General features: G+C 42.9%; 2 protein-coding genes across 8 annotated transcripts in view; both read right to left on the bottom strand.

Annotated features, from left to right (window-relative positions):
• Nucleotides 1-1,671: 1,671 nt before the first annotated feature.
• On the bottom strand, nt 1,672-9,842 carry LOC120806782 (ankyrin repeat domain-containing protein SOWAHB-like). Of its 2 annotated transcripts, none has more exons than XM_040158226.1 (5): nt 8,217-9,842; nt 6,910-7,125; nt 5,041-5,438; nt 4,223-4,413; nt 1,672-3,141 (listed from the first exon to the last, which is right to left on the bottom strand). In XM_040158226.1, the coding sequence occupies exons 1-5, from the start codon at nt 9,721-9,723 to the stop codon at nt 2,676-2,678; spliced, it is 2,778 nt and encodes a 925-aa protein (XP_040014160.1). In that variant the 5' UTR covers nt 9,724-9,842; the 3' UTR covers nt 1,672-2,675. The 2 variants fall into 2 exon arrangements, with proteins under 2 accessions (XP_040014160.1, XP_040014162.1); XM_040158228.1 differs by having other exon boundaries at nt 4,223-4,410.
• Nucleotides 9,843-10,678: 836 nt separating this feature from the next.
• Nucleotides 10,679-27,352, bottom strand: part of shroom3 (shroom family member 3) — a 71,763-nt gene continuing 55,089 nt past the window's right edge. For all 6 annotated transcript variants that reach the window (XM_040158220.1, XM_040158223.1, XM_040158225.1 and 3 more), the window contains 12 exons: nt 27,120-27,347; nt 26,675-26,882; nt 26,134-26,446; nt 21,706-21,782; nt 18,685-18,776; nt 17,795-18,542; nt 17,460-17,670; nt 16,812-16,957; nt 15,438-15,537; nt 14,867-15,032; nt 14,606-14,727; nt 10,679-13,662 (listed from right to left, as the gene is read on the bottom strand). In XM_040158220.1, coding sequence (XP_040014154.1) covers nt 13,258-13,662; nt 14,606-14,727; nt 14,867-15,032; nt 15,438-15,537; nt 16,812-16,957; nt 17,460-17,670; nt 17,795-18,542; nt 18,685-18,776; nt 21,706-21,782; nt 26,134-26,446; nt 26,675-26,882; nt 27,120-27,347 — 2,816 coding nt within the window. In that variant the 3' untranslated portion in view covers nt 10,679-13,257. The remainder of the gene's footprint in view (nt 13,663-14,605; nt 14,728-14,866; nt 15,033-15,437; nt 15,538-16,811; nt 16,958-17,459; nt 17,671-17,794; nt 18,543-18,684; nt 18,777-21,705; nt 21,783-26,133; nt 26,447-26,674; nt 26,883-27,119; nt 27,348-27,352) is intronic.

Below are 27,352 nucleotides of genomic sequence, written 5' to 3'. Positions count from 1 at the left end.
AAAAATCATCTTAAAATAAAAAATAGTCCGATGAGAATTGACTTGATGGAAAACTCCTTGGAGTGATCCACAGCATTTAAAGACGACAAACATTCATCTCCAACTTTGAAATATATTTAATACTCAGTGTATAAACCTACTTCTCAGTGGGTGTGAACATCAAATTAGGGTTAATTTCATACCAGAATAATTTACATACCACAACACACCAGTTTGGTCCTGGGTGATGAGAGTTAAACACGTAACATGCTTACATGTTTTTGTCACATTTTCCAAATTCTTCCGTTAGTATTTTAGACTGTCGTTCTAGGCATCCACTGGATTCACTTCATTTGTGGGAAAAATCGTCCTGCATGTAGATAATCCATCACAGTCAACATCATGTATGGTTTTGTATTGTTTTACAGTCAGAGTTGTGTGGTTATTAAAGTAACTGAATGTCTGGACTTATTTGAGAAATCAACTAGTGTGATGTGCCTCCAGGATCTGAGATTTTCCTCTCAGATGGTGAAAAATGCCGCATCAATAAGCTCGGTTGAAAAATAAAATTTGGGCATTACCTGCAGAACTGTGACGAAAAAAGAACCAAGTATACTGTAAAAGCCACAGGAGATGGTGACATTTACATGAATGCATGCATAAAGGGGCTGGACAAAATAAACACAAACACCCGACAACAAAATGCAATGAATACAGCCCCATCACAAGCTATGGTCTCAGAAATCAAATTTCCATTTAGTTCTTATTTTTGTAGGTTGCCCATCATTTTTATCGGTGCTAATAAAATTGTACTCACCAAGTTAAAGGAAATCATTTGACATTTTGGGAACTGCACTTATTCGGATTCTTGCCGTGACTTAGATGAGAGGATTGACACCTCTCTCGCATCTGTATGGTAAATATGAAGATACACCCAGGAGATGTTTAGCTTAGCTTAGCGCAAAAACTAGAACCAGGGCGAAACAGCTAGCCTGGCTCTGTCTTCTTAGGCCCACTTGTTAGGATGTTATATCTCGTTTGTTTAATCGGTACAAGTCAGACCTCTTTTTGTGATGTCATCGCGGTACCAGATCTCAGCTAGTGAGTACAGTGTTATTACTGATAGAAATAATAGACAACACTACGAAAATAAGACGTGTAATAAACCACAATCACCCTTTAAATCACCTCACCACCTTAAAACACCGCTGATTGAGTACCAACAAAAAGTGAACCTTCACAGAAGAAGTGGCAATTGCAGAGTGATTTTATTTTATTGTGTGGGTGTTTATGATATTTTGTACGCTACTTACATAAGATTTATATTCACTGCAAGTTAATTTTTCATAGAAATGAACTTAAACGAAAGGCTGCCTAGAAGGAAGAAAATGAATCTAAAAACGAATGGATGATTTGGAAACAATATGAGGAACATAAAGTACACATTAACGAAGATCAAATGTAAGCAAAAAGAGTTAAAAAACTGTAGTATTGTCTCTGTTGCTGACTGTCTTTGAACCCTGAACATGTCTCAGCTAGTGAGTACAGCTAAAGCTGAAGCTGAGAATCTGTGAGAGAATCACAGAGTCAGTGAAACTGGAGCTTGCGTTGCACTGTGGCTCATAAACTTCCCCCTCTGCTTTGTTTTCTCTCCCCCTCTCTCACAACAATGGCATATGACAATCATGCAGTGTAAACCTGAAGATCAGGAAAATGTGAATTTTTCTGCATCCACAGTGACGTAAATGATGTAAACTTTGAGAGAAGCTGTTTGAATGGCATATGCTGATTGGTGGTGTGTCACTGTCGACTGTTGTGCTGTGTGCTGCTGCTGATCCATGTTCCGCTGATAAACAGAATGTCACTCATGTTCCACTGTCAGGTGCCATTAAGAACTGGTAGCTTTTGCCAGCCTTCATGAAAGAGGTTGGTGACATGACTACTTGAGGTTTAGTTACTTTAGCCGGCAGGCTAACTGACAACATGCTTGTTAGCTAGACTCCAATCTGACTGTTGAATTTAAACCATGACTCTTTTGCGGAGCATTTATTAAAAGGCTTCTTAAAATTAAATGGTGCGAAACATTTAATATTATAGCTTGCTCCATTTTGGACCCTCTGGTTCTCTTTGCTGTATCGAGTCGATTTGCAGGTTACTCTCTGAGCAAATACAGCGATTGTGGCAATTCCACTGAAATTAATTTTGGTCCAAAATTTTGCAAATAAATGCTGGTTTCACTGGACTCCTTGTAGGGACACGTTACAGAAATATATAGCTAAGCTAGTCAGGTTAGCCATAGCTAAACATGAACCCTTTTATGGTTATAATAGGAAGCCTGTTGGACTGCAACAAAGTTGTAAACACAAAATGTAATGAACTTTAACACTAGCTACACCAATGGCCACTGAAATGTTTTTTTTAATGCCAATGAGAAGTGGTATCTGTGGCACAGAATTTACTTGCCATTTATGATTTAGGCATGCCAGCCAGGGGGTACGGTCAGTGTCAAGGATCAGAATATGCTGTGGGGAATTGCTGACACTTTTTGATCTTGGCTGTGTTGTGGTTAGACCCAACTCAAAATATTGTTTTTGTATGTGAGACCAGCTAACAGTTGTTCAATTGAGTGGTCGGTAAACCAATCAGGTTTCAGAATTCTCCAAACAACGTCCAACTTAATCCATCAGTTGAGGTTTTCAGACTGAGGAGTCAGACTGATGTCCATGAAACCGACGCAGTGATTTGTGTTTGAGGAATGCAGCGATCGATGACGACCTTTTGACCCTTGTTGTGCCTGCAATGGTCAATGGCCTCTCTCCCGAGGAAGCCGAGGAGAGATGATGCCGTCGACGGCGGCGGTACTGCTGCTGTTGTTTTTGCTCCCAACTGGTTTCTACTCTCCTGACTCCTCCCCCTCCTCCCAAAGCAGCCCTTGCTGGTGCTCCCAGCAGCTGGAAGATGTCCAGTGGCACAGTGCAGCTCAGGTACTGCCAGGGCTTCTTTCCCGCTGTATCCCTCAGCCTCACGTCAGCGTTGAACTTGGTAACCAGCAACCGCATTATATTCTTGTTTCCATGGATGGCGGCAATGTGGAGAGGCGTGTGGCCACATGTTGACCTTGCGTTTATGTCAAACATCAAACCAGCCTTTTGAACCCCATACCTGAAACATCAGCCAGAGAGAGCAGATCAGTGCCCGCACACATAAAGTCTCCAAGGTATTTTTGCCTTTGATGTCCTTAGAACAACAAGAAAAATTTGACAGCGGTTAATCTTGGCTAAATCTGTGGCAGTTCTTTTTTAGCTACGCTAGTATGTTGGTCCCTTGGTGCGAGCAAACTATCTCACCAGACATTGGCTGGAATGTCATGACATTAGTCACAGACATTCATGGTCTCAAGAGGATGAATATGGCGATCATCTGATTTTACTTTTAGTGCCACCAGCAGGTCTACATTTCCATAAGTCCAACATTGCAGTTCATGACAGGATACCTCTTAAACTGATGACTGAATTCCTCTCAGCCACAGCTGTACTTTGAAATTAATGTTAAAGCAACATGCTATGTTTCATGCTAAATGTTACATGTCAAACATCCGGGGTACGTTGTTAGGGAGTGTAAGGTGTGCATAAACATCTGTGGAGGACACTATCATCGTTGTAATTTCTGGAATCCCTCTACTGTATGTCCCTTTCCTTTAAGATTACATCTACAAACAAATGAAAGAGGTACTGCACACTTAAACATGTTTTTTGAGCTAACTAGTGAACTAAATGATATGACTGTCTTGTGATGAAACACATTGGTGTAGATGTTGACATTTCTTATTAAGGTTATAAAAATCGGCATTTCATGGATTGAAAATGGCTCAACACGCCATCTACTGTTTTACATCCTCCTCAACCTTGCAAGGCCAGAGCTGACATAGAGTCCACCAATTTCAGACAATCTAATGAAACTTTTGGACAGTCCAGCTTGTCCTCAGGCTGCTGGTGGGGCTGAAGTCCCCTAACTCAACCTCTCTTTTTAAGGCTGACACCCATGCAGAAAACATCAGAGCACAATCAGAAACATATTGATGATCCATATAAGCAGCTCAGATATCACTAATTACAGGTCACAAAGCTTGGTACCAATCAAACAATTTCTTTTTGGAGTTAAACCAGTTTCAGAATGCTACATAAACCAGACCTTCCTGTTTTACAGAGTGTAAACCTGATGACGCCAACTCTTTGCTGCATACCATAAGGTGTTGAGGACTCGGTGGTCACCGTGTTTAGCAATCCAGTGCAGCACAGTGAAGCCGGAGATGAAGTCTCGTTTGTTTAGCAGGGACGATTCCTCTCTGAACAAGGAGTAGATGTCGGGCCAGGCACCTTCCGCCCCCTTCACCAGCCAGGCGTGCTCCCTGGGCTCCAGAGGAACCAACGACTGCTGGCAGGAACAAACGTCAGCTTCATTAAATTCCTTCCAGGAAGTCAATTAAGTGTTATTGTGTCTTATCTTGATTAAAAAAAGAAAAAAAAAAAACACTTTCTGTGAAAGAAACAGTCTGTTGGCAAGAATATACACCCGGGAAAAAATCTGAATATATGAGCGGAGAAAAATAACAATAGCAGATATTTCCATACATGAAACAGGGGCTCATTGGCCCACAGTTATTCCAATTATTTAAAATTTTGCAAAAAGTTCCACAAAAACAGACTGTCCAACCCAACTAACTGATTCAATCAACAATTAAATGTAAATTTTACACGCTATATAAAAATCCCAACTTGTAAACTGAGAAGGAACATAAACATGTAAAAGCAATTGGACAGTAATCAGTACTAATATTTAAATGGATTTTAAATCAATCCTACTTTACAAATCAGTGCAACTGGTTTTCTGGTTTGTTACACCTGTAGTTTTTATACGTAAAGATCTTTTCATAAATCATTTTTGAAAAATTGGTACTCGTGACCTTGTTCTCCCTTACCAGCCAAATTATTACTAGGGCTGTACAGTAGGTTTAAATGGGACATTTAAAAAGAAACAAGCTGTACTGTGAATAAGTCTCACCTGCCTACTGGAGCCTTCATGGTGAGCGGTGGAGGAGGCAGCTGACGCGGGGAGGCTCCTCCTCCCTCCACTCTGCCCCCCCCCCTCGACCAGGTTGGGGAAGCTGTCACAGCGAGGCGGCGTGGAGCAGGACGACAGCGAGGAGGATGAGAGGTTGTAATTCAGGCTGAGTGAGGAGGAGATCAGGTGGAGGCGGTTCAGTCGGGCCACCTCACTCCCCCCTCTTCCCCTCACCTCCTCCTGGAGGAGCTGGTCAAGGTCGGCCCCTAGGCTTCGACACATCCTGCTTCTCAGCTGGCTGCTGAGCCGCCTGGTGACTGCTGGGTGCTGCCGCAGCAGCGGTGAAGGGGTGGAGCCCTCACTCGACTTCGCCTCCTCGCGATTGTCATAAAGATCACCTGTGGTGAAGTGAAGTAAAGCGCTCAGTATGCTTTAAACAAGCTAGGACATACAATGTGTCAGCTGAACACATATTAAGGGTGATCAAGTGTTTACACCTACTCCAAATGGCCCCAGTCGAAGGCAGGACGAAAAACATTGTTGAGAGTTACGATGAATCGTATGTAAATGTGAATAACAGCGGACACTTCTCTTCAAAAGGTATTGACTGTGTGTCACACAGTTGGACACTCAAAAGGAAACAGAGGTAGTTATGTGATGAATTACAAAGAGCACTTCAAAGAGAAGTTGTCTACTTTCGCTTATCTTGCTTCCCTGTTACATGTTACAATGGACTGTGCGGCAACTGCACCACAGATGTAACAGACATGTTGCAACAGTATTTACTGTTCTAACAGCACAAGAGGCTGTTGAAACATGTAATAGGCATGTTGCAACAGGTTAAAAATAACAGAAGTGCTTTGCTTTGCATACATATAATAGTTAGCTCAAAGTCTAATATCTTAATGCAAACATGTCTGCTGTATTTACTGAGATATACTATTAAAATGTTATGCTAATGTTGGGATTAGCATGTTAATGCTAGCTTTTGTGTTAGTTTGTCATTTTAGTGTTAGCAAATAACAACATGCATCTAGCCTGTCAGACTGAATTCCCATGTCTTTTCATTATTCAGTCATGACCTACACAGCTGTGTCCTTCTCGTCTACGCTTTTTGCCATATTTATGTCTACCTGTCACTGCTTTTTAATGGATGTAGCTAACTAGCTAGCTATGATGACGTCCCCACTCTCAGTCCCACCTACAAAGCTCTGATGGGTCCGTTGTTTCCCCCAGGCGGGGAAACAGCTGTCAATAAGCACAAGACCAGAGCTTTTTGAATTGCTGAACAAGTCAGAGATGTGTGCAACAGGGTGACGTCTTCAAATATCTTGTTTGGTCTGGCAAACAGTCCAAAACCCAAACGCATATTGAGTTTACATTGATATTAAACAGAGAAAAGCAGCAAAGCTTCACAGTGGACCTAGAACCAGAAAATCTTTGGCACCTTTTTCTTGAAAAATTAATAATTAATAATAATCAATTATCAAATTGTTGGTCAATTTTCTGTCAATCAACGAGTAGTTTGAGCACAACTGTTAATAGTTCATATTTTGAGGCAAACAATTCTGATTGACTAATGGATTAGTTGGGTTATGCAGAAATCATCATTATTACTGTCCCTCTGCAGACAAGCTCAGGCATGCAGGAAGACCTCTTCAAATCTAGGGCGAATTGAAAACTAGAGCATACTGATATTCTTGTTATCACAGAGATACACCTGTCAGATGTCATTTTTCAACAGCTGATAACTAACAACTCATTTACAATCTAAAAAAATCAGAAAAAAAACTCATCAACTAAATGCTTCTGGTTGAACAATGAAGCTCTTGGTTGGCAGACTGAAGTCCTACAAACTGTAGCTCTGACCTGAGGAGAGGTGGAATGGCAACACTGGGACTGTAGAGTGCTGGTCGTCATTGAGATTGTCAGCTGAGTGATGGAATGGTGACAAATGAGTTGTAGGATGCTGGTCCTGGCGGAGACGGCCTGCTGTGGTTTTACTGTCGGCAAGATGCGTCACAGACTCAAGCTTGGTCCTTTGGGCTCGCTGGAGTACTTCCTGGATTTTAGCCCTGCGCCCACCTGTTGACACGGCACAGGAGACAATCCACCACTTTTTTAAACTATGTCCATTTTCTGCTCTCAACAACTGCAACAAAACAGTGATTTGCCTTAATAAGCAGATTATGAAAGCTTTTTCATTCGTTGTTCTTCAGGGGAAAAAAACTCAAACTTTCTTAACAGGTAGTGTCAAAGCTCCTCCCACACTGTTTGACTGACAGATGAAGGGAGGAGCTTGTCAAGAAATTATCATAAGAATCCTCACTGTAAAGCTTCAGTAGAAATGATTTACTACACTGTAAGATTAATACAGAAAAAACAAAAGGCAACTCTATAATAAATAAAATAATAAAAAGATGATGAGACTTTATTATTTGACGAAAACTTAAAAATCAAAGATTGGTGGCTTGTCTTAGGATAACTAAGATATATGGAAGTTTGTGAGTTGAGTTTTGTTGTCTTTAAACTTGTCACTTTTTCCTTTACATGTCAACTTATATCACATACTGTATGATCTCTCTTGGTGTCTTTGCTGGGTATCAAACATCAGTACTTTTTTGGTACTGACTGACTGAAACGATTCCATAGCAGTGATCAAAATCAGTCAATACCAAAAATGTTTTAGACCGTGTTTTCCTCAGACAAAGCTCTTGTAACATTTTATCGTTATGTATCTTAACATTTAACACTGAAAAAGTCTGGCTTCAACAGCTGCTCACTGTAGTTTTTAGTATACATTACTCAAATATTGCATTTTTTGGGACTACTTTCAGCAGCGGATTAATACAACTTTGGTGCTCTAGTGAGCTTTTCAGGCAGCAGGACAGTGTGTGTGGGTTTGAGTCAAAATAAACTACAGTGTGTGCAACACTGTGGCCCACTGGTGTGTTTTTAATAGTTTTTGGACGACAATGGAGCTCTATGGCACAGAGGGATAAGATACAGTGGGGTCCAAAAGTCTGAGACCACTTACTTTTGGACCCCAATGTATATAAGGCTTTGGAAACACACACACACACACACACATTACTTGTTAGCAGGATACATTAATGTTGGTTTTGGCCTTTTCATGGGATTTGTTAAAGATAAGGAAAATATTTCTGCTTCCGAACCTGTTCTGGCCTGTAGCTCCTCTTGGCTGCTGTTCCACCTCGAGCCTCTGGATAAGCCAGATGTAGGCCAGTCGCTGCTGGAGAAGCCAGCATCCGACGAGGGGGAGAAGAGGCTGCTGTGGCTAGACGACAGCCACGCCCTTTGGCTGTGATGAGGCCCCTGCCTGGGTTCCAGCTGAACACCTGGGGCCTGCGGGCATTGGCGGTCCTGGTGGATATCACGGTGGGGCGAAGCCTCTTTAGCTCGGTCTCGTGGCGGTGTGTAGCGCTCTGCATCTAAAGGCCTGCTGTGTCTGGTGGATATTAACTCCGACGATACAGACACAGGTTCCAGCCCTGTCCCTGCCCATTGTCCTTTCAGCCCCAGCTCTGACCCAAAGCCTGGGTCGTGAGGGGGCAGCGTTTCCCCTTCCACACCCTGGATGTAAATATTAGGAGGATTCCTCTCTGATGAAGGGGAGAAGGAAGAGGAGATGACAGAGGGAGGAGCAGGCAGTTCTGTGATGCACGGCGAGGAGGCGGAGATGGCTCTCCCTGCGTCCCTCAGAGGATCACTCAGGGGCCACACTCCTCCTGCAGAACCTCGCCTCACTGTGACCTCCTCCTCTTCCTCCTCATCTTCATCATAAGAAACAGCAGATTTGTAGCTCTGCCTGTGTCTGAAGCGGCGTGGAGCGACCTGAGGATGAAGACTGACATGATGAAGAGGAGGCCCTTGATGAAGGCCCTCGGGCCGTACACAGGCTTCGCTCCCTCTGAGGGTTTCAGGGACGGGGGCCTGATGGCTGGTTTCTCTGACTGCAGGGACCACTGGTGTGATCCCAGGAAGCGGGCCAAAAGCCACCCTCTGCTGTGCCACCTTAGTGCACTGATCTCGTACAGGCGGCTCAGGCAGACTGGGGGTCTTCAGTTCTGTTTTCTCAGAGCTCTGAGTCACCACCCGAGCTGCTGCTGGTCTACCAGAGAGTTCAGGTGTGCTGTTTACCTGGTGTTGTTTCTGTTTCAGGTTGAAATTCGTTTCCACGTTGTTGTTGTTGTTGTTGCTGCTGCTGCTGCTGCTGCTGCAGCTGGCGAGCCTGATTCCAGCCGCAGGTAGGATTGTTTTCCCGGCGGTTTCTCCCGGCGGGGCGGGTGTTTTCACCTCCCTCCGCCGTGGTTTCAGTCCTGACGTCTCTGTGGCCCCAGCCGGGTTCAGGTCGGTGCTCTCCGCGGAGGGCTCGGCGTTCTTCCCGGCGGGGTGTCGTGGCGGCCCGGGGGGGCCCCCTCCACCGTCACCCGGGATGTGTCCTCTGAGTTTCTTCCTCAGAACGACGTAGGAGACGCCGTCCTCCTGTCTGACAGTCGCCACGGAGTTGACGAACTTCTTGAAGAGCTCCCGGTTTCGGTCCTGGTCCTCATGGTTCCGGATGAAGCTTCTGAAGTGCAGGAGCAGATCCGAGTTTTTCACCGAGCCGCCGCTGCTCTGGAGGAAACGTAACACCGCGTCCTGACTGAAATCTGTGGCCATTCTGGTCTTTACTTTACGTTCTCGGCCTCCCCCCTCTCTCTCTCTCCCTCCCTGCCAGCTCCAAAGGTCGGGGAGTTGATTCTGTCAGACCGGGGCGAAGCTCCGCCCACCTCAGGTATTTAAGCCCAGCCTCACCTGCTGCATTCCTGCAGGTAACCCGGATGTGTCTGGATGAGGTGTAGGAATGGATTTGCGTGCTCCTGCTACAGGGATGGGCACAGGAACCAAAGGAACTGTGTCACAATTGTGAAAAATCAAATACTTTTTTTTAAAAAAAGAGTCTTTGCGAGTCTCTCTGAAGCAGTTCATGGATATTTCCACCGGCCGATTATAAGGGAATAAGCAGATTATTTTACAAGTGAATAAATCAGTCCATCAAATAATTGATCAAATATTAAAAAGCAGTTACAAAAGTGACAATAATCAGTTTGGGATTGTAGAGTTGGAACTTTAAAAATGAAATGATGATTGTTTTAATAGAGTAAATCAATGGTAAATCAGCAAAGCATCTCCGCCTCCAGCTAAACAATGAATGAGAGATGCTTTAAACTCAGAGTTGGGTGAAGATTCTCTGCACTGTCAGTCATTTACTTCAAAGTGCTTTTGTGAGTTTTTAAAAAGTAAAACTAAGTTAAGTGACCTGAACTTCAGAAAACAAGTTCAATAAATATCGTTAGATATTACTTGATTTAACTGTTTAATGTCGCAGACAGTCATTATGGACACTTTTCTCAGTTTAAAGAGTCAGTTCTTCATTCGACATGAAGAAGTTACAGCTGCAGCCGTTGAAGGCTCTTTGTACCATGTGAAGCTGCTCCCAGTGACTTTGTGAAGTTCTAAGTGTATGGCGGTCGGGACTGGATTCAGTACCGACCTTTGCTTTTACTTATTCACTCAAGTGTGTGTGTGTGTGTGCGTGCACAGAACGACTTGAAGTGGACACAAACTCTCAAGGCATTTACAAAATACATTTATTTTGCAAAAAATCTGGAGCTCTTTTCCAATCGTCCTTTTTTCAAAGCAAACCGTGAATTTCATTCAACAATAAACCAAGAAATGTCTGAGATATTGTGTTGTGCCTCTGAAAATAACAAGAATATAACAAACAAACAATAATCAACAGTAAAATCTGTTTTATTTATGAGGACATAAGGCAGATTGTGTGCTGTATTGTTTGGAGAATATTTGAAAGGTGCTCTCAGAGAGTGAAAACAGCTAAAACCTCTACTAATCCGTACTTTAGCTGTTTGAAAGCGCCTGTATTTTAAATTCAACACACCACTGTAGCCGTTTATTACACAATAAATATTGACCGTGTAGAACAGATTCTCTTTGTGCCATTTGGAATCCCCAGATAAAATAACTGAAGGGAAGCAAAATGGCACCTGCTACATGGCAAAACTGTTAAAAGGTTTATAAAACATTTACTGATCTTTCATTGGCAGTTGAAAGAGTTAACCCACAGTGGGAGCCCAGAGAGGACAACAGTGTACAAATGAAGGTAAAATAACAGGAAAATAATAATAAAAAAAACAACAACTTGATTTCACAAAATGATTGTGTTGTGATAATGAAAAATGATATTTTATGATTGTGACTTAACAGAGTAAGAGAAAAGAAAGTGGTGCAATATTTTGCATTTATTTTCAATTAATTACTATTTTAATGTTTTAGCGTTCTTGACTGTTGAATGTTGCACCCAGCAATTAATAATCCTCTAAGAAGGACAGTTTAAATAACGATAATGTGGCACTCCAGCTCCTCATGGTTAATTCTACTGAGCCTGTGAAAACAGATGTATAATGTCTTCTGTAGCTCTAAAGGAGAAAATAACCCCGATGACGTTATTTTCTCCTTATCTCTGATTGGGCTTGACATAGACTGACATCAGTTACTGAAGCGATGACAGGCATAGCTGACCAAATGCTGATAGTTTTACGTGATAACAGTAGTGCTGAATTCATTTTGTCTGACAGCCGACAGTCGGATCCTCAGAAGTCTAGAAGAGTTGATCTGCACCCAAAACTGCACAAGACATTTAACCACACAGCTAGTCAGTTTAATCAGTGATGCGATCGACGGCACAATTATCAGTAATTTCAATGATTGATTATTTGCGTCCATTATCCATTAAAATATTTGCTGGCTCCAAGTTCTCCAATTTGAGGATTGGCTTATTTTCTGTGTTTCACGTCATAAGTTAAACATCTTATGAAGTCATAGGTTTGGTAAATTCGTTATGTGTTATTACTGTTATGACTTAAGGTATGTGTTGCAATCATGGCTCTAGTGAAATACTGAAACCCTGAACAACAGGAACGTAAAATAATCAGTGTTTGGATCAAACAAAACTTCAAATCCAAAAGTAAACTCTGAAAAACTTTTAGTTAGAGCAATAAGCGGAACATTTTTTATGATTCAGTGTAAATTCTGCTGCGAACAGTAGTCAAACTGCTGAAAGTGCTATAAGCTCCAGACACACAGACAGTAGTGGCAGTAGTAGTTTTGCAATTTGATGTGACAGTGATCATAACAGCAGTTCCCCACTCATGATCTGAGTTGTTTGTTGCAGTGTCCCTCCAATTTTGCTGTTAATAGATTTCTGTAAGTTGACTGTACATGTGCAAGAGCCGAGCAGGTCTGGTGAAAATCTCTGAAAAGTTGGACAAGGTGACAATATGTAACAGATGACAGAATGGCTCATGTCATTTAGTCGTTAGAAAACAAAAAGTTTCTGGAGGAAGGTCTGAATGTTTGAAGTTCCTGAAAGAACCGTCAGGGTTGTTTAAGGACAATTCCAGTGTGACTGGGACTTTTTAGAAAGCACCGCTACTCTATTTATTCAGGTTTCTTTCTAACCTGCCTGCACCTCTTCAGTGGAGGAGTCCTCCGAGCTGCTGGTACCACTGTGGTCCTTGGAAATATTTCTGGAAATGTGGGGATTTCAAATCCATCTGGCCCAAAGGAACAGAAATTAAAGCTGATTTTTTTACATTTACAGCTTTGAAGTGCGGCTCTTGTCTTTGCTGGGAAGAATATTTCGACACTGAAAGCAAACATATCAAATATTGAACATGGTAAGAGTTGGAAAACTGCAGGTGTAACACTGTAACACTAGAATTGTCCTTTAAAGCACTTGACAATGAACTTTCTTCGGATCTTCTGACCTGAAAAGAACCTGACAGTCCTTAAAAGTCACCTTTCAGAGCAGAGGATGATTAGAAGCATTGGCAGCGGTTAGTTTGAGTCCACACAGCGCTGACTTCTGATGTTGAGGTTAACAAAGGTGTAACATACAGCCAGGTGTGAATAGAACGACGATCAGGCACATTCAAAGCTATTCTTCTTCATGTATGAGTCCTGCATAGCTATTTCAGAGTGAACTGAGCTTGCTTCAGGTCCGCTCTTCCTTCATGTAATACACCTTCAGTTTAGAACATCACTCAAGCTCAGAGAGAGTTTTTAGGGAGCCGATCGTCTCTTCTTCGTGTCCCATCCTTCGCTGCCACCGGTAGCAGCGGCATGTCCATGACATCACAGGGATGTCACAGTGGTGGACCGGACTGACTGGGTGGGGCCCGGGATCGCAGACTGTGGAAGCAGCGGTGGGAATGGAGAAGAGCAGGGCACGGGGCTTGGCAATGAGAACGGACAGGCTCTTGACCAACCCTGAGCCTCCGCCAGCTCCGCTGGCAGGCTCTCGGCCAACCGTGTCAGCTGCTCCTCCCCCTGCCGTATGAGGTCTTCCAAGTGCCGTCGGCGAATCAGAAGGGAGGGTTTGGTGCTGACAAAGTGGCGGTAGTCCTGGAGCTGCGGATCAGTGAGGTAGCTGGACAGGATGGCATGGACCACCCGCTGCCTCCGGTCCAAGTTCTCCTTCAGCTCCCAGGCGTCTTCAGTTTGACGGAGGAGCACAGAGCGTTTGTGATTGAGGGAGTCCTGAGGAGGAGGAGACAACATAAAATTTCTGCAGTTTATATACAATCTTGTTTATTACCGATACCTCTAAACTGTTTGTGTAAACATCTAAATGGAAACTACAACTGGAACTTTGGAACTTGAAGCAAAACTAGCAGTGTACTGCAGTATGTAAAGCTGGTCCCGGTACTGGATGGTCTGGCACTTAATAGACCTTCTCCACAGAAGACATGTGACAGATCACAGTAGGAAAAGCACAGGTATACCTGCAGTGTGGATTTGGGACATGGCCACGGGACGAGCACATGCATTTTACTTTAGCCCCACCCAGCGGCTAAACTGCTGCACTGCAACGAAGCTAAAACACAATGGAAATTATTTTCTTTTTTAAACTTTTTTTTTTACACGCCTGACTGCATCAACTGATTAAGTACTACCTAATGACTATTGTAAATATTTCTGAAATAGCTTAGCAAGAGAACACAAAACTGTCATCTAAAAAAATCTATACAAATGTGTTTCTTACGATATCACAAGTTCTATTACAGTATGATTGCAAGCTATATGAATTATATATTGCAGGATGTATTTTATTTCATTGACATTTGTTGATAGGTTCAACACCATGTGGTGTGGTTATCAGATTGTCTGACATCACAAGTGAGTCTGTTAAAGTGAAGGTTAATGTTTGATCAGTGAGGTCGCTGAAAACCATCAACGCTGCGATTCATTTATCATGCCAGTGTGGGATTGGGACAGATAAACGAAGACACAGTAAACACTAACAGAGACAGACAGACTCATCTCATTATCCTCGCATTGATTCGAGGAGTTCTTAAACCTAGATGATATCAGTCCTGCGCAGGTGGAGCTGCGGACGTATGGGCAGATAAGCGGGCCCACAGGGAAACAGAGGGGTAAACGGATACACAGGTGAAGTCTTGGAAAAGGTGTCCTGTCTCACCCTCTCCTCTGCTGTCTCCTCCTGTGTCAGCTCCTCTCTCTCCAGAGCGAGCAGAGATCTGTCGATCCTCGACAGCCGGCTGCACAGCGACAGCAGCAGGTTCACAATTTTCTCTAGGTCTCCTGCAAACACAACCAGGTCAACATCTCAGTCTCTGACACGTTACAGGTACAACACCACAGCTTCAGGGAAGCTGTAGTTGTTGGATCTTAATAAAACACTCATTATTATATGGTTGTTTTTTGGGGTCAGATGTTGTACCGATGAACATGCTGTACTTGTCCCTCTCGTTGGTTTTGAGGTGCTCCTGTACCAACGCTTCGATGGTCGCCCCCAGCGCCTGGTGATGCCTCTGCTCCTCACACAGCACCTCCTTCTCCTGCTGCAGACTTTGCATGCTGCTCCTCAGAGCCTCACACAGTTCCACCTGTTGGACAGGAAGGAAAGTGCAGTAATACTGAGGAGCTCCACCTCGTTACTGAAGCGGAACGAGGAAGGGCAGTGGCAGAGGATGAGTTCTTGTCCAAACAGCTGTCTACGTGTAAGAGATTTTTTTTATGGACTACTACAGATTTGAGACTACTCCCAAAGTCCCTTTCTCTCTAATCATTGGTTTGTTTCTCTCCAGCTTTTTTGTGCTTTTCTATGGATTTTGTTTCTATTTATTGGTTTAGCCGGGAGTCTGTCTCTGGACTGTCCATGTAGAGGTTGGGGGCAATACTTCGAACAATTTTATAAAGTTCGAGTTTATAATAATAATAATAATAATAATAATGACAATAGTACAAGTGAAGATTTAAATAAGAAATCTTTTTTTTTTTTTTTTTTTCACCTTCCTGGTGTTGAGGTCTTTCTCAGCCTCATCCAAATTGGTCTCTGTCCCTCCATCCGTTGTCGTGCTTGGAGCAGAATCGCAGATGTCATCTTGGATCCTAGGGAGGGATAAATACTATTCAAAAACTTTAATTCAAAATTCTTTGTGCACAGCATTTATTCCAGAGCTGTCGATCTAGTACTTTTTTTTTTTCTTTTTTCAAAATCAGTCTAATGGTGACGAGTCCCTGTTGTACAAAGTTGACCCACACCAGAATGACACTGGTCTGATGCTAAAACTTTTGATTTGATCAGGCACGTCCCTTCTGTTGTACCAACTCTGGTCACAAGGTGTCAGTGTTGCACAACCGTTCGTACTGCAGGGAGCCACCTGTCTTTCTGGCTACATTTATCACACCCACAACTGAGATGAGGATCTAAATGAAACAAGATGAAGGACGAACATCCATCCACCATAATCTCCATATCTGATTGATTGATAGTTTCTGGAAACACGTTCAACAATGGCTCCAGTAACAAAAGAAAAATATTTTTTTATCAACTTCAGAACTTGGAGAAAAACTACATCCAACTAACACATGAACACAACATTACAAAGAGCTTAGCTGCAGGAATTTCACAATGGTGGAAGCCAAAACACAAGCTTCCTGTGACTCTTGGCTGACCACGTATGACAGAAAAACTGTCCTTAAATCATTAGTTGGTGACTTTTTATCTTCTTTCCTGAGGAAAAAATTCCCTCCCTGAACGTGATGTTCACCAACAAACCAAAACACATTCAAGATGTCGCTGACTTTAAAAGGTCACAGCATGCTGAGACAGCATAGGTTTGTTATGTGTCCGCTCTGTGTCGGCAGCCGATGAGAGAAGGAGGCTGTCAGCTAACACAAGAAGAATGAGAAATGTTGGTTTACAGAAAATCTCTTTCTCCAAACGTCCATCTTACACTTCCGTTACATAAAACTCCCTTTCCGCAGTTTTGGTCCTCTGATGAAATATACACACTCAACATGGATGTTTTCATCCTTGTTTTACACGAAGCACTCTTCCAGGATTAAACTCCTGCATCCGCCTGAAGTTCAGTGCATTCCAAGTGTTGTAGTTCACTTTCTGTTTGAAACCCACTATCCTGCATTTCCCTGTTGTTCTTATTAACAGGGTGGAGAGTGTGATAGCAGTCGTAATGATTAGAGAGTGTGTGATTCTGAGTGAAGCTGGGCCATTTCATTTCCCGTTTAAATGGTTTTGGGGAAAGAAATGTAAATATTGACAAAAAAGAAGGAGCATTTCACGCAGTGTCTTAGTGTATGTGAAATATCTCTGAAATGGTTTAAGAATACTCAAAGACAAAAACACATGATGTCAGAATTACCTGTCATCCAACTGGCTACTGCCCCTGTGCAGCCACTGTGATTTATCAACTAATCTGCTGTTTGGAAAGATGTCCTCCATAAGCTCAACAGTGGACTTAGCCCCCCATGTGTCCAGGAGGGGCACCAGAGAACTGTCCTGCAACACCTGGATACAACGAAACAGGGAGAATTAAAACTAGATACAATAACAAAGTTAGGGTCACAACTGGGCACAACGAAGTCAGAACTAGGAACGAAGAGAAAGGTAGAGCCAGAGCATGTTAGAGTCGAGTAGAGTCAAAAGGTAGGCATGATGACATAACTGTGTATAAAAACAAAAATAGAGTCAGAACTTGGTGAACTGACTATGGTAGACTAAGGTAAAGTATGATAACAAAATAACTAGGTACAATCTGATCTAGGTACAAAAAAGACAGAGGTATAGTCAGAACACTGTACAATGACGAAGTTGAAGTCAGAACAAGGTATGACATTTAAAGCAGAGGCTGAACTAGACACGATGACATAGATAAGAGTCGGAACTAGGTACAATAACAAAGACAAGGTCAGAATTACATAGGTAGGGTCAGAACTATGTGGACCAACGTAGCGTCAGACCTGGGGACAGCAACATTTACTCAAGGTAACTGCTGACTCCCTGTACCCACCAGCTGCCGGGCCAGTGCCTCCACTCGGAGCTCCTCGGATGTCTTTTCCCTCTTGGGCAGGGGCTGGTACTCAAGACCTAGGCTGTCCTCGCTTGTGCTCAATGTGGTGATGGAGGTGATGCTGGAGGCCACAGGTGGCGGGGGGACACAGGAGGAAGGGGAAATTGGAGGGGTGGGAATGCTGGAGTTGTTCAGGAATTCTGAACTAGGACTGAATACAGAGAAGAGAACAGAGAAATGGAAAAAGAGAGAGAGAGCCAGTAGAAAAATCAAAAAAGGTCCATGATGATGATTTTTAAATTCAGGTTTAAATATAAAAATATTGAACAACAAACCTTCCCACAGACTGGCGTCCAGTTTCTGGCTCCAACTCGAGGGGAGAAGGAGGAGGGAAGTCCTCCACGATGCTTGTCTCTTTGATTGGTGGAGGAGGTGACGGAGGGGCAGGATTTTGGAGAAAGACCTCATCAAAGTCCTCTTGCGATAGGCCTGCGGAGGTCTGGTCGATGGGGCTGAAGAGGGTGGACTCAGAGATTCGCAATGAGGACAGGTGGCGTATGGACGGATGAGACGATGAGGAAGAAGAGGACACAGTCTTCCCACTGTCCTTCCTGTTTGGTGGGGCTGCAAACTGGGAACCGGACAGGGGTGGTGGCGTCACTGGTGAAACTCGTCTGGCATCTTCTTCAGAATGCCCTCCTCTCGTCTCTAAACTGTTGGCTCTCCCCCTGTACATGTCCTTCTCAGCGTCTTCTGATACGCTGGCATCACTCAAACTGCGTTTTGTCTGAATGTCCGTCACCAGGGTTTCATCGAGGCCAGTTGTGTTAACGGTAGCACCCTTACCGCCATCACCATCCCCCGTGCTGGTTTGCGGGATGACTGGGAAGGTGATGGCATCCAGATTGGCGAGGCTCAGCCTCCCGCTGGCTTGCCACTCAGTGCCGCCTCCATCCTGAGTCCCAGGTGGGAAGAAGGGGCAGGGCAGGCCAACGGAGGCTGCCAAGGTGGAAGTGCTGTGGGCTCGCTGGCGCTCGCTGTTCCTCTGTCGCTCTCTGCGAGTGACGGGAGTGTAGGAGGAGCCTGGGTCAAGGACCAGAACACAAGGAAGAGTCAGAGAGAGAGTTCAAAGAGAAGTAACAGTGCTAGGAAAAAACGATTATCATGGATCTACAAAGCCACAAGTTTGATACTTGATACTACAAGTTTGAAAAATGTTACTAACCTTGAGAAGGTCCTGCGGGCTGGACGGTGTTCAGACTGTTCTGGGACGGTTGAGGACAGACGAGGCCCCCCGTCACCTGGATGTCTGCAGGCCTGAAAGAAAGGCAGATACAGAAAGAAGTAAAGAAAGGGAGGAACATGTCAGCAGACAGCTATTCAGACACTTATACTGTTCAGTTGAAGTCGTGGGTGCATCAGAGAGGAGTTCATTCCACTTTATGGTGATATGGTCAGTTCTAAGGCTGTATTTAGTGATGTTATTGCACACACGACAAAATAAGAGAATCATCTAACAATATACAATCAAAAAATAAAAGCACATAGAAAAGTATTTCGGGGAAAACTAATACGTGTTGCTGATATTTTGCGTTGACCACATATACGTTTTATTGATTTGATCTAGTGATGGGACAGCAGTGTCGGGCCTCAGTGTTTGGACCAACACCGCTGTCCTATCACTAGAGATGCTTATGGCCGAAAGATCTCCCAGGTCAGATGGTTATGAAATTTCGCTGCGTCACATTTCTAGACCAGATATCTCATGATCTAATTTCCACAAGATTTCTCCCCAGAGGACAAATCGTGGATGCCTTAAGACAACCAGACTCCAAGAAAGCCCCCATTCCTTCGAATGAAAATTGCTCACCCAGCACATGCACCCAAAATATTTCCTCTCTTCCTGGTTTGCTTTTACGTTGTGCCACCTCATATTGAGCATTACTGTCTCTTCTCCTGGCCCCACCTGCCTGTCCCATGACCTTTACATTCAGATGATGTCACACACAAAAACAGCTTTTCTAGGCCCTGGAAACTTTTTGCCAATGTTAAACGTTTGTAGTTTCAGAATTATTGGGAAAGGTAATAATTGATTTTGCTTGCGATTTAAGATGTACTGCCAACAGTTTTTCAGACGTCTCTTTTATAGTGCCAGCCTATGGGGGACATGCTTTTCGGGACACATGGGATTTCTTAGTTGCAGGAATGTGGCTGGCCACTGAAAAAACGGACAGCGACGCTGACTTGCTGCTGTATCTAGTTCTCTTAATATGAGACCCTGAGATTTTAATAACCCCATGACCTTTTCTCTAGTGCCACCCTCAGGACAAACATCTTAGCTCCACTACTGGTTGGATTCTAAGAATAGCGAAATCCACAGAATGTATTTGATCTGTCCATCACTTTCATATTGTGGATTTAATGAACACTGTCGCCTCTACAGACAGTCTTGGTGGAAGAAAATCAGTCTAAAAACTGATGGATGATTCGGAAAATGTAATAACTTAATATAATGAACATGTTTGAAGTTAACAGGTTAAAAACAATGTGTGATGGACCTTCCGAAATGTTCTGTATTAGATTTGTCATTTTCTTGTTTCTACTGTCAAGTTTCCTCAGAGCGATCATCAAAATTTCTGATCTTATGAGCTGATTTCTAAAGGTCAGTGCTCAGTAACCCGCAGCAATGCATTCACGGTCCTGGTTATATTCAGACACCAGACAGATCTGTGTACACACACACAGAATTCCTGAAGTCACTTTTGACCTTCACATTTTGAGAGCAAACATAGAGTATTTAAGAGTTTCAAGTTAATAAATCCCTGTGGACTGGAGTTGGTATTTTGTTTATTTTTCTGTCTCTGTGCCAGGGAGACTTCTCTGCTTCCTTAAATTCCTCAGTTTCTCCCTTCTTTAACTTCTCCTCTTCACTCCTCCTGTCTTTTAATCCTCTCTCTCTCTCCCCCTCCCTTTAACCTTTTCTGAACTCTTTCACTTCTCTTTCACTCCTTATCTGTCTTTCTTACCTTCCATCCAAAACCCACACTCCTTGGTCTCCTTTCCTATCCCCCCCACTCCTTCCATCACTTCTCACCTATGTTAAACTGCCAGGTCTCCTCTTCCTTCTTTTCCTCCCTTCATACCAAGGTCCACTCCCTACTTCCTCTCCAGGAGCTTCCAAAAACCCTCTTCTAAAGCTGCCTGGAGTTTCATCTCTCAGACAAACTAAACTAAAGTTAATTATGATCTCAGCAGAACTGAGGTTCTAAACTATGGAACAAGACTAAAAGAAGAGAAAAAATCTGCATGATTTTACTTCCTTGTTTCCTTCATTGTCTTCCTTCCTGTCAACTCCAACTGCCATTCCTTGTTCTTTTCCTTCTCCTTTCCTTTCACCTCACCCCCTCCCTCCTCCTTCTTTCTCCTCCATCCTTCCCACTTTTCTCTTTTTACCTCTATCTCTTCCCTCAGTTTTCTTTCCTTTTTCTCTGTTGTTTCACTTTCTGCATCCCTCCTCTTCTTTCCCTGTCCCCTCTTGTTCTCCCTCTTTTTACCTCCTCCCTCTTTTCATGCCACACTGTCCCATCTTATCTTATCTCGTCTGTATTTCTTCTCCTCTACCTCTCCTTCATTGTCCTCCCCTCTTTCCTCTTTTCATTTTTCTTTCCCACCCATCTTTTCAACTCTTCCCTTCTTCTTCCTCCTTCATCTCTCTTCCTTTCTTTCCTCTCTCCATCTCTGTCTCTCTGTGATGTCAGCAGCAGGGCACATGGACTCATAAGGCCACAGTTGGTTTTAAAATAGCAAAAAGCCCAAAGCATGCACACACACACACACACACACACACACACACACACACACACACACACACACACACACACACACACACACACACACACACACACACACACACACACACACACACTCACACAGGCTGACTGTTAACAGCCTATTATGGAAGAGAGCTAAACTGTTGGCACAGTAATGGATCTGAATTCCCATGATTCTTCAGTTATTCTGCAGGAAACAAACAGCAGTCTGACATTTTGTTCAAACTGGTTAAAATCAGATGTTCCATTCATACTAATAAAGTTTACTGAACGGAACTGAGGGACATGACAACTGAGATAAGAGGGAATGACAGATGAGAGACTGAGAAAACCCAGGAGGTAAAACCTGCTCTGGGATTTGAACCATCAACTGTTTGGCGACGTGGTCACATAGTCTACATGGAGATGTGAGGTACCTGTCCTCAGCTAGAGTGCAGCGTCCAGGTTCGGAGGCGAACACACCAAACATCCTGACATCACCTGGAGGGCGGTCCTGAAACACACAAAGTTTGGTTTTCATATTTCATATCGTTCCTAATTAATATCATTCAGAACTTCCCCCTGGGGACCAGCAAACTTTTATCTTATCATATCGTATCATGACACAGTCTGTTCCAGCAAACTGAGAATTTACAGTATGGATTTTAAGGATGGAATTTTGTCTACTAAACTATAGCACAACTATAGACTTTTGTGGTGAACATGAATTGGACTTTTATCACGTAAATTTGAATCCTTCAATAAATGTTTGGGAAATAATAGACACAAAAGGAGCTTGGTACAACTGTCATGTGTGTGTGTTAACTACTGAGCTACGGCCAACAGCCAGTTATTATTTCTTTGCTCAGCGCAGTGACTTCCTGCAGTTCTACGCTGAAGAAAGAGCTACTTGCCCGCAGGCTCTTGTCAATGCACAGACATGAGAGTGGTGTCAATCTTCTCATCTTATTCTTGTGGTGGAAAAAGAGCAATAAGGTGTGTGTCCAGAACTATTCCTTTAAGAAAGAATCAGTAAATTATATAATAGTTACATAAAGTTGTGAGTAGTTGATTTCCAGAGGAATTTTCTTGGAAGAATTACATTTTGGAAAAGCTGACAGACATCTATTTAAACCCGCGTACCTGTTTATCATATTTTTTAAGATTTTGTTTTTTGATTTTGTCGATATTTGATCTTAACAGTAGAGATAAAGGCAGGAAATACAGGGAGAGAGAAGGGGAGGCAATAAAGACCCCAGGCCAGAAATGAATGAGGAACGTTGTAGTCAAATGGGATGTCTTAACCACCAGGCCATTGGACGCCCCAATATTCATTTATTACTGGAAACCTTAGTGTCTACATCTATACAATGGGGTCCAAAAGTCGGTGGTCTCAGACTTTTGGACCCCATTGTATAGCTACTGAATTGTACAGCAATAATTTCCAAATTACATACAGTAGTTCTTTCTGGGAAACCTACATTAGAAATGAAAGTTATATTGGACATTAAATTAAAGTGTTCCCATAATCATCTCTACTATATCTTCTATTATTATTCTTGTTCTTTTTTTTTACTATATTCCAAATTTGCCTGCTGCTCTAGACAAGGTCCCCAGGAACAAATTCATCTTGTTCCAACACAGAGAAACATTTTGTTTGATTCAGAGGTCACAAAGCTGTAAGTGAAAGTCATTTTAGATGTTGAGACATACTGAAGTAAAATTATTCTGTACCTATGAATCACTGAGCATGTAAATTAGCCTTCGCTTTATCTGAATCTAGGGTCTTAGGGCCTCCCTCATCTGTAAAGACCTTTTCTTTTAAGGCTTTTTGAATATATAAATAACATCACTAAACTAGTGTTAAACTTTGAGTGCTCCTATTCTGTTTCTCTGACCCATTTAAAAAAATGAATCCAGACTGTGGCGTCAGCAATCACATGTCTGACCGCAGACCTTATCACACATTGAAAACACACACACACACACCCACACACACACACACACACACACACACACACACACACACACACACACACACACACACACACACACACACACACACACACAGACCTGCAGGGTCTGCTGATTCTCCACCGAACTGAGTGTGAGCTGTAAACTATTTCACCTCTCCACCACCAGCTTTAACATGTCTGTGTTAGCGCCTCTGACAGTCTTTTTCAATTGACATTAAAAAGAAAATACACAGCTTCACATCGCATCACTCCCTCACAGACGACACACGGTATTATATCAGTCAGGTGGACCATGCTGGTGTGTTCATGGACACTTGCTGTAAAAGGGAAAATGCGACTTTTACGACTACCTTCACCTGAGGACACATACAGAGCCCAATGTCTACGTCGGGCTACAAATATAATCAGGGACTCATCTCACCCAGGCAAGCACCTTTTCACTCTGCTGCCCTCTGGAAGACGCTATAGGTCTAATAAAACCCACATTTCCAGATTTCTGAACAGCTTTTACCCATGTTCAAAGAACTCAACTCTTTTAAAAAACTCTGAGACTGTGCAATAACATACTGCTGAACTCTGATCACATGACTTTTGCAGTATACAGCAATATACAGACTGTTTTATTTCACAGTTTTATATTTATACTTGTTTTTATACTTATTTATGTGTGTAGACTCTAATATGCTGCATATGTGTATGTTGATGTGGTGCTGTTGTTTTTTATATATTGTATGTACCACTGAGGGGAAGAACTGAATTTCATTGTACAGCTGTGCAATGACAAATAAATGCATTCTATTCTATCTATTCTATTTGTTGTTGTTTTTTTTTTTTTGCAATGAGAAAGGTTGCTGCTCAACAGCAGACTCACGAACCAAAAGATTATTTTCAAAACAACTCTCAGGCAGAATCTCAAGTCATTTGCCAGCTGACTTCCACTAAAAAAAATAGGCTGAAACCAGCATGAGCAGTTTCGTAGTTATTCACCATGTGTAAAATGTGCAAAAACACCAGAATGGTCCATGCATAGTTTTACATCACTATTCTAAAAATTTGACACTGTAAGAAGACTGACACCACCATGCAGTGAAATCTAATGCTTGAAGTAAGAGGACAGAGTGTCCGTTTGTCTGACTGAACTGTAATGATGTTTATGTGACACAGGCTGCTCTGATCACGGACGGAGATAAACATCAAATTCATCCTTTACTGCATTCATTGAGGAGCTCTGTAGGTGTGTGTTCGTCATATGTACTGTATACGTGTGTGTGTGTGTGTGTGTGTGTGTGTGTGTGTGTGTGTGTGTGTGTGTGTGTGTGTGTGTGTGTGTGTGTGTGTGTGTGTGTGTGTGTGTGTGTGTTATCTTTGCCATCATCCACATCGGACAGCGCCCAGCCACCATCTCCGGCTCTCTGGCACCTCACAGGAAACCCAGAGGATTCTGGGAATTTCCTGTGTGATTTAGGGCCAAACATCCCTTAACGGCAAAATGTCGTCAAATAAATGGTAACGCCACAACGATCATGACTGTCTGTTTAAGATTTCTGAGCAATCCATTCATGTTGTTGATAGATTCCATTTTAGACCAAAGTGGATGGCAATGTCAAACATAAAATGGATAAGATGAATGGTGAGATGTCACTTTTTATTGTAAGAAGCATAGTCTTGTGTTCGTTTCTCCTTGTTTTAAAAATGTAATTTTGATATTTTATCCCCGTGCACACATGGTTGGTCGAATAAAATCACTCCTTGATTCCAACGAAATTCTTGCTTACTTGGTAGCTTCCAGGCCATTATTATTTTTAGTCCCCAACAATCTCCACCAGATAAAATTTTGACATTGACGAATTACCTGACAGACTAAGGACTGGGATATACTCGATCAAAACTAGTTCTCAAGACCGTAGGATGGCGGAAGGCATCCGCAGCGTTGCACGTGGTTGTTCACATGAAAAGCGCCACAGATAGTTATGTGACAAATGAAAGGACAGAGCTACAAAGAGAAGCTCATTCCCCGGGCCCCTTTCTCAAAGCTGGATGTGAATACTGAATCATTGGTTTCGGAAAGTTACAGAAATGGTCGGACACAGAGTACACCGAGTTGAGTAACAGACGAGTGAATCTGAAGTTTTAACAAACACCAAAGCAGTGGTTTATAATACTATGAGAGTCTGGAATGTCATCCCTGCATGGCTGTGTTTTTTTCACCCTCACTGTATGGCCGCATGAATGAGGGGAGCTAAACTTAGTCTCAGCGTAGTCCCCGAAGAACAACTGTTGTTGTAATTGTAATATTTGTATCACCTGCAAACACTGTTGCTCTTGATTCTATTACAATATTTCAGTTTATTTTTTTACTCTCTGTCCTAAAATTTCTGTAACCAAACTAGATAGGGGGATAAAGGACAACCTTGTTTCATTCCTCTTTGCAAGTACAGTATTAAAGTCCTTGGGAAATGTCTCCATTGTTAATTATTTTTGCATCTTGGATTATTGTATAATGTTTAATTGAGAATTGCCAAAGTTGAAATATTGTAAACATGTATACCTTAAGTTTAATTGTGTTTTATCACATACCGGTGTTGTAAAACTATGATTTCTAAAATTCTAAAGTTATCATTTGTAATTTTTGCCAATTGTTTGCAAAAAACTACCAGGAATCATCAGCACTAACATGAACCAACTAATTTCATATTCTAGTTATGTAATTTCATGATTATGTGATAGTTCTAACGATGACTTGTACACAATCCTACAAAATAACACAAAAAAGGCACACAGTAAACTTTTTTTTTTTTTTTAAAGATACATAGTAAACAGTAAATTCAGTAACTGGGGGCTGAAATAACCAAAACTAAAACATGAGCCCTTGTGGGAGTGCAGTGTTACCGGGTTTAATGTCTCCACAGTCGGGGAGGAGCGGGAGCGGTAGTGTTGAGGAGTCATTTGTCTCTCCTCAGATCGCTCCAGGAGATCCTCAGCAGAAGCTGACTTCCCGGAGCATCGATCTGAACCAGGCTTCTGTAGAATCCCATTGAGCTGCTTGGACAGTCCCAGGCTGAGTTGAGACTCTGCGTCCTGCTGCTGGTGGCCCAGGCCTGGTTCTCTGCTCAAAGACTGACTCCGTCTGCTGAGACGTACTTCAGGGGGGAGATCTTGAGGGTTCTCGGCTTGGGGCTCAAGAGGGGAACCAGTAAGAGCACTGGGAATAGAAACCAGGAAAAACAGTCAGAATTAAACTGTAATAATGATGTAATATTCATCTTCACATTAAAATGTAAAAGTTAATGTAAATTTTTACAATTCATCTGATGGTGAACATGAATTTCTGTACCAGATTTCATGGCAATCCATGTTGAGATATATTGGTCCCACCATTAGTGAGGTAAAAAGCCAGAGTTAGTTGCAGCAGGTGTCTAGTTTTGGTTACCTGTGTGGTGTGTGTGCTGGAGGCCTTGGAGTCGTCACTCTGCCTGGGTAGAAGAGGTTGGACTGGAAGTTCCGCAGGTCGGCTCCAGGAGGAAGAGTGGAGCAGAGACGCCTCTCCCCAGAGAAGCTTCGATCTGGGCCAGAGTCCTGGAGGGAGAGCAGGCTGGAGGCGGAGGAGAGGCTGAGGGTTTCTGAGTAACAGGAGGAGACTGGAGAGAAGGAGGAAAAGAGGGAAGGAAAGAGAGGAGGAGGGAAAAATGGAAGATGGTCGGAACAAAAAAGGAGAAAGAAGACAACAATCATCTGATTACTCTACCTCTTTCTCTCTCAGTCTGTCACTTAACTATTTGCTTTATCTGTCATCTATCCTTCATCCACGCATCAAATCATTACCCCTCATTCACTCACAGTTTTTCTTCTGTCATATCACTTCCTCTTTCACCCACCTGTATGGTTGCTGTTGTCGGGTTGTATATAAGCACTGCGAGGCCTTGGTCCACTCCTCTGTCCTCCCTCGTCTCTCTTCACGCCTCTCTTCCTCTCCACGTACTCAGCGAGAGCGTCATGCTGAAGCTGCCGTAGGTCGGGCCTTGACGTGGCATTCTGAGGAGCCCCACCCCCGACACGACTTGCTGCAAGTTCAAACATCCTCCGCCGGTCTGCCACACTGGTTTCTGAC

This window comes from Xiphias gladius, chromosome 20, assembly GCF_016859285.1.
Source record: "Xiphias gladius isolate SHS-SW01 ecotype Sanya breed wild chromosome 20, ASM1685928v1, whole genome shotgun sequence".
Classification (NCBI taxonomy): Eukaryota; Metazoa; Chordata; class Actinopteri; order Istiophoriformes; family Xiphiidae; genus Xiphias; species Xiphias gladius.
Note: the sequence above shows the minus strand (reverse complement) of the source record. Positions and strands in the feature narration are given on the sequence as shown.

Coding starts and splice junctions, on each gene's coding strand:
- LOC120806782 (XM_040158226.1), bottom strand. CDS start 9,723: ATGGCCACAGATTTCAGTCAGGACGCGGTGTTACGTTTCCTCCAGAGC. Junction 5,439..6,909: donor GCCATTCCACCTCTCCTCAG/GTCAGAGCTACA, acceptor ACTTCACCACAG/GTGATCTTTATGACAATCGC. Junction 4,414..5,040: donor ATGAAGGCTCCAGTAGGCAG/GTGAGACTTATT, acceptor TGTTCCTGCCAG/CAGTCGTTGGTTCCTCTGGA.